The 7,019-nt window shown below is 45.0% G+C and overlaps 1 protein-coding gene across 1 annotated transcript; it reads left to right on the top strand.

Annotated features, from left to right (window-relative positions):
• Positions 1 to 3,411: 3,411 nt before the first annotated feature.
• On the top strand, positions 3,412 to 6,143 carry cyb561d2 (cytochrome b561 family, member D2). Its single transcript, XM_080548308.1, has 4 exons — positions 3,412 to 3,541; positions 3,774 to 4,027; positions 4,210 to 4,247; positions 4,390 to 6,143. Exons 2-4 carry the CDS (start codon positions 3,904 to 3,906, stop codon positions 4,891 to 4,893), a joined length of 666 nt encoding a protein of 221 aa, XP_080404434.1. The 5' UTR covers positions 3,412 to 3,541; positions 3,774 to 3,903; the 3' UTR covers positions 4,894 to 6,143.
• Positions 6,144 to 7,019: the final 876 nt, after the last annotated feature.

Genomic DNA, 7,019 nt, shown 5'->3' with positions numbered 1-7,019 from the left:
CATTTGAGGTATCTTACAGGTTTTGAGTAATGGGTTTTCACCAACATCTTCAACCAGTCCCTGTCCCAGGCCACCATTCCACCCTGCCTGAAAACCTCAACTATCATCCCAGTCCCGAAGAAAAGCACGGTGAGCTGCCTAAACGACTACCGCCCGGTGGCACTCACACCAATCATCATGAAGTGCTTCGAGAAACTAGTCCGGGCCCACATAGTCACACGCCTCCCGCCCAACCTGGATCCATACCAGTTCGCCTACAGAGCCCACAGGTCCACAGAGGACGCCATCGCGACGACTCTCCACTCCACTCTATCCCACCTGGAGAGGGGAAACAGCTACGCGAGACTGCTCTTTGTGGACTTCAGCTCTGCCGTCAACACCATCCTTCCAGACAGGCTAGTGACCAAACTACTAGACCTGGGACTATCACACTCTATATGTGCATGGATCAAGGACTTCCTGTCCGACCGCCCCCCAGAGGGTGCGGGTGGGCTCCCACACCTCCACAGCCCTCAGGCTCAGCACTGGGTCCCCCCAGGGCTGCGTGCTAAGCCCCATCCTCTACAACCTCTACACCTACGACTTCACCCCCGTCCACCCCAGCAACTCCATCGTAAAGATTGCAGACGACACCACCGTGGTGGGCTGCATCTCGGGGGGGGGACGAGGCGGCGTACAGGGATGAGGTAGAGCAGCTGAGTAAGCTGTGCAAGGTTAACAACCTGCTGCTGAACCAGTCAAAGACCCAGGAAATCATCGTGGACTTCAGGAGGAAAGAATCTGAGGTCCAGCCCCTGCTCGTCGACGGAGGGAGCGTGGAGAGAGTCTCAACCCTCCGATTCCTGGGGGTGCACATACAGGATGACCTGTCCTGGAAGAACAACACAGCAGCCATCATCAAGAAGGCACAACAGCGGCTCTTCTTCCTGAGAGTCCTCAGGAAAGACCACATCGGACAGGAGATGCTGGTGGCCTTCTACCGCTGCGCAGTGGAGAGCATCCTCACCTACTGCATCTGCATCTGGTTCTCCAGCTGCACAGCCGCAGAGAGGAATGCGCTACAGAGAGTCGTGAGATCGGCCCAGAAGATCACCGGCGCCCCCCTCCCCTCTCTGGAAGAGCTGTACAACACACGCTGCCTCAGGAAGGCCTCCAAGATCTCCAGAGACCCATCCCACCCTGGGTACGAACACTTTGCTCGGCTGCCCTCGAACAGGCGGTTCAGGACCATGTTCGCAAGGACAAACAGACTGAAGCTCAGCTTCTACCCCAGGGCCATTCAGGCCCTGAACACAGCAAAGACCTAGGTTCTAGGCCCTGGACAATCTAGACAAATTGATGGCAGCTACTAGATTGAAATCAAGTGTAATACTGAAACACAAATGTGTACATTTCAAACCTGCAAACTGCGACACTTTAAATGAATGTGCAATAACACTATGTGCAATATGACAACCCTAGGGTACATAAGGTTCAGAGAATAGGAAATGTTAGAATAGGTATAGCATAGCATAGAGTACAGCACAGTGTTTTATTTGTATAGTATAGTATAGTGGATAGTGTACATAGCCTTTATTTATGTAAACCAGCTCCTTTCCCTTCTTGTTTTTTCGTAGTTTTTTTTCTCCTAGCACCAGGGGAGCCCCCCCTCCCAAATTTCGTTGTTTGGTACCTGTACTATATCAATGACAATAAAGACCATTCATTCATTCATAATGCATCTGCTAATGTGAAATTGCCTGCACTCCACCTGAAGCTAGGCTACCACTACTATTTAAAATACATATCTATCAAATTACTGTAAATGTTCCCTACATAAAAAAATTGAACCATTAAAATAGAACCATTTAAGGTTTCAAATAGGATCATCTAAGGTTCTTTACACATAAAGGTTCTATGATATGATTCATAAATGGCACAACACACTGTTTCATTTAGACATCATTTAAAGAACCCCCTACGGTTATTTAATTAGAACCTTTAGGGGTTCCTCATAAATAACAAAGAACCCTTTTTGGTGCTACATAGAACCCTGTCAAGCAGAACCATGTCAGGACTATCTGATTTGTCCCTGTAGGGGAATCCCTTTGGGTGCTACGTACAACACTGTCATGAAGAAACGTTTAAGGGTTATTTGATTTCTGGTGCTACATAGAACTTTTGACGAAGAACCATCTACAAGGGGTTCTAAGTAGAATTCTACAAAGCACCTAAAAGGGTTCTCCAACAGGGACAAATGAAGAACCCTTGGTACTATTTAGCACTTTTTTCCCTCAGAGTCAAAGAGGAAATGTCATCTTTATCACAGGATGGGAGGGGCTCTGAGGCCTACAGGAGATAACAACTATTGTGTACTGTCGTGTCTGGCAATGGGTCACACGGGTGGGAGGAATGATCTCCTTTTGGAAAACATATTTTAATTAGTCTACAATGTGTGACTTGGTATGGTTGCTGAATCTCAAATTAAACGATTACGATGACTGATTCTGACTTTCTCTCTATCCAATATTCCCACATAAGTGAGCTGGATGCAAAACTAATTCACAAGAATATTTTGCATGAACATTGGCCCAATTGGAAGGAATTGTTATAACAGAAATGTGTGTGTGTGTGTGTGTGTGTGTGTGTGTGTGTGTGTGTGTGTGTGTGTGTGTGTGTGTGTGTGTGTGTGTGTGTGTGTGTGTGTGCGTGTGCGAAAAGAGAGATAGAGTGGGAGAGCGACAGAAAGAGAGGGAGAGGTAGGTCTGTGGGTCTGAGCGAAAAGGGGCCTACTGCCTATGCCCACGTGAGAGTGAGACTGTCTAGCCAGTCGCACAAGTCACAAGCTTGTTTAGGAGGAATTGGAGCACAATGACTATTGAATGGGAGAACACTGAGTGTCATTGAATAGTGGGATTTGGAATGGGCGGTATTCCAGGTGCCCTGTTTAACAGCAGAGAAATGAGGCATCACACTGGTACATACTAACTACACAATCATACTATGGCTTTACAGAGAGAGCATTATTCCAGATTATGAAATTACTAAATCTATTCTTCATTTATTCTCTGTCACTTTTTTGTGAGACTTTACAAAATGTAACAAATAATGAGGATTTGAAAGGTTATGTTTATAATCATGTGATTTAGAAAGAAAAAAGAGAGACTGGAGGTAAGTATACCTACACTGAATCTGGTGGTAGCCCATGTAGGCCTACATGGCAAATCCATGCAATATGATGTAGATACGTTTTTTTTGCAATCAACATGTTTTGCTATAAAGATATAAAGATCAACTATAGCAGTTGGAGTCAGCCATACAACTGTTAGTGGTAAGGGTAAATCGATAGCTTCTTATTAACAATTCTGTAGGTCACTGAACGGCTCGAGATTACTACAATTCCCGAAATGCATTGTGAGAAAACAGGAAGTGTTCGGTCTGTCCACGTCAGACGGCTGGACTTGAGCACAGTGCTGGTTTTTGTAACATTTAATAATATGTTGATATGTAACATTTAATAATTATGTTGATAGCTCTGAGAGTTTCAGTGACCTTGTCAAAGGTAGGCGTACGTTTTCCCATTTCGTGTTTGTCTGTTTATTAGTTTTTAAGTTATTAGTTTGCGATGTTTTGCAATAGCGTAGGCATGATCAGAAAGATAATTCAGCAATCAACAATCGTATACTTGGTGTGTAGGCAATAAGCTCTCTGCCACTTCCCAAAGCCAAGGAGAACGCATTTCACGTTTTTATTGTTTAATATGCACGTTTATTGTCAAGGTTTTTTCATTGTAGGGAGAAACGGGATCAACTCCATCTGGTGGATGAAGAGGGTAACTGCGGGTTCACATGGGGTTCATTCAAACTGGCCAAACACACAAGTAGGTTTTTGACGTGACCACCTCGTCCGACAGAAAAGGGAACCATGACGTCATCAGAATCAGAGCCCCGAATCTACGGCTACATGCGGGTCACATGCGGGATGCTGACCCACCTCCTGTGTGCTGGGTTCACAGGCTGTGTCGCGATGCTGGCCCGGCCTGGGACAAGTGAGTATGTCCGCCTGATAAACACAACATAATAAACATAAAAGCTACATTTAGCTAGATTTCATAAGTAAGTAAGCTAGCTAAGTAGGTAAGATCCCAGAGCACCCTGGTTCACACCAATCTATACCCTTATAACGAAATATTTCCCAAAATAAAATGTGTTGGTTTTATTTGTTACTCAGGTTGGTTCTCTTGGCATCCTTTCCTGATGACTCTGGCTGTAAGTTGAAATATATGTGCGCAAGTTAATTAATCTCACGAACATATTATATGTATGTTAATCATTCTCAGTTTGTTCCATCCCTCCTCCACCACAATTAATCTCCCATATCCTTTCTGTTCCATCCCATCTCTCCTTTCAGTTCTCCTTCTTAATGACAGAGGCCTTGCTCATCTTCTCTCCGTACTGCTCTCCCATCCGGAAGCTTCCTCATAAGACCAAGGGGCGCTTTCACTGGATTCTGCAGTGCCTCTGCTCCACCTGTGCCACCCTGGGCCTGGCAGCTATATCCTACAACAAGCACCTGAATGGCAAACCCCACTTCACTTCTTGGCATGGCCTGGTGGGCCTGGCTACAGTGTGTGTTGTTGGGGTGCAGTCTGTAGCTGCTCTGCCCCTGATTTACCACTCTCTGGCTAAGGGCTGGTCCCTGGCCAAGCTGAAGCGTTACCATGCTGCGTCTGGCCTCATCACCTACCTGTTGGGCAGTGCTAGCCTGCTCCTGGGTACCGGCTCTGTCTGGTTCACCAACTCTGTGGGAAGATCCACCTGGTACCTGGCAGCACTCTGCCCTGCCATCAGTTCCCTGGTAATCATGAGCCAAGTGACCAATGCTTACATGGCTAAGAAACGTCTGCAATCCTAACCAGACCACCATGCTTCTCTAACAAAGAACATTATATTACTATTGTTATTGATGGTGTAGTGAAAGAGCATTTCAAAGTTTAGTCCTTGTTTTAATTTTGAACGTGTTATGGTAATTCTGCATTGAGCAACAAAGTGACAACTCAACAAGTATAGCATATGTGTTGGCATAGCAGTCAAAAAGTATAAACTGTTGTGTATTACAAAGTGAAGTGCAGTAGTTTTCTATTTCATGTGAGCCAAAGTACATGCTTGACATCATTTAGGACAGTATGCGTATAAAACTCAGGGAGCACTGATGCTAGTTGTTAATAATGATATTAATGATGTTGATTTTCTATAATGAAAATATGCTTTTGTTTAATCATGCAGAGTTCATGGAGGCCAAAAGGCATGTCACAATGTTTACTGATTCTGCTTGATTATTTGTGTATTAGCTGTAGTTGTGAATGGACATGTACCATTTTTTAATTAATCAATTTATTTTATACAAAGGTGCGTCTTTTCCATTTGGTGCCTATGCTGCAGTTTTAGGTCATGTTCTCACATGAAAGTCTGAATCATGAACCGGAGCAAGTGGATGAGATTGCAACATTGTTGAAACGCAATCGAAGCAATCGAAGGTTGTTGATTGGTCAGAAACATTTAGAATTTCCCGTTCGTCCCGCTCTTATCCAGATCAACACGCATGCGCTGTTGTTTTCCCATGGACAGCCTCGAACAGCGTTCTCACCAAAAGCGAAGCGAAGCGAAGTGATGGATGCGTCGTTTCTAACCAGAGCGAACCCACCCTTTTCAAGCGGAGCATCCGTTGGTTCTTCGCTCCGGGAGCGACTTCGAATGCGCGTTCTCACAGCTCCAAACGACGCAGAGCAAAGCAAATTTTATCCTAAACTCTGTTTCAAGTGAAGCAAATGTTCTAGTGAGAACACACCCTTAAACACTGAAATTCCAGCCTTGTGTGCAAGCCGTGATAAGTGTATTTACTGCAGTAGAAAACTACTGTCAGATGTGCAATGTTTGTCCACATCCACAGTAACTTCCAATACTCTGCAGTGTCTGCACTCACCTGAGGGAAAATGACTGGCTATTAAAGTCATATCCAAATTAATTAAACTCATTCTTTAGTAGTAATCCTAACTATACCCCATAGGACATTGGGTTCTTCAAAACAGATTATTAGCTGAAAGAGTGCAATGGAAAGCTAAGTTTATTTCCTGGAGTAGAGGCTTACTGTTGGCAATTACTGAGTGAACACAGGGCCGCTTTAAGGGGGGGCTAGCTGGGGCGGTGGCACAGGGCCTCGCGCTTTGGAGGGCCTCGCGTGAGGCAGGGTAAAAAAAATATATATATATTTATTTATTTATTTTTTGGTACCCTGGCTGGCGAGGCCCTCCAAAGCGCCAGGCAAGGGACCATATTATTATTTTTGCCTTTAATACATTTCTAAATGTTCACACATGTGATAATCATAGTCAATCATACATCTAAAATCTAGCATACCTGTAGGACAGGGAGATTCTTAGCAACAGAAAAAAGTAATTTCCCCCTATGACACCTTACGTGAAACGTGAAAAGAATTTTTGGGCGCGCGTTGACACTTGTTGTGCATAGTGACTGCTTAGTGCAACGGAGAAAATGCAGAGGGAACGAGACCGAGGAAGAAAATGTTAATCGGGTGCTGAAAAAAGAAATACAAATAAAAGAAAGGAAGGCTTCAGGGCCTCGCTTAGAGGTTCGTTCGAAACATTTCTAAAAACAAGTGAGGCTCCCGTTAGCACCGAAGAAGCTAACGTTACTGCTAGCACTAGCAATGCTAGTAGTAGCACGGCACAGCCCCCCCTGAGAGGCAAAGATGATGTCTCTGAGGTGGAGGAGGACAACTGCTACACCGGCAGCAGTGGGGCTGCCCAGCCCCAGGTGATGATGGTCAGGAGTGGCGAAGTAGAGGATACGGAGGCGGAAGATGGAGCTACTCAGAGCAGCAGCAGGGCTGAGAGTGATGGAACGCAAGACGAGCCTAAGGTGTTAGATATGTCATGTATGATGATCCTGGTAAATTGGCCGGTACATATGGACTCTACAGTTACAGAAGTGATCATTAGAAGAGGTCCCCCAAAGATGAAA

This window comes from Nansenia antarctica, assembly GCF_963989245.1.
Source record: "Nansenia antarctica genome assembly, chromosome: 18".
NCBI lineage: Eukaryota > Metazoa > Chordata > Actinopteri > Argentiniformes > Microstomatidae > Nansenia > Nansenia antarctica.
This window is presented reverse-complemented; position numbering and strand designations above follow the sequence as displayed.

Bases quoted from the DNA above. Each gene is read 5' to 3' on its own strand.
- cyb561d2 (XM_080548308.1), top strand. From the start codon at position 3,904: ATGACGTCATCAGAATCAGAGCCCCGAATCTACGGCTACATGCGGGTC. The intron at 4,028-4,209 runs GTGAGTATGTCC...TTTGTTACTCAG, and splicing joins GCTGGCCCGGCCTGGGACAA to GTTGGTTCTCTTGGCATCCT. The intron at 4,248-4,389 runs GTAAGTTGAAAT...CTCTCCTTTCAG, and splicing joins CTTTCCTGATGACTCTGGCT to TTCTCCTTCTTAATGACAGA.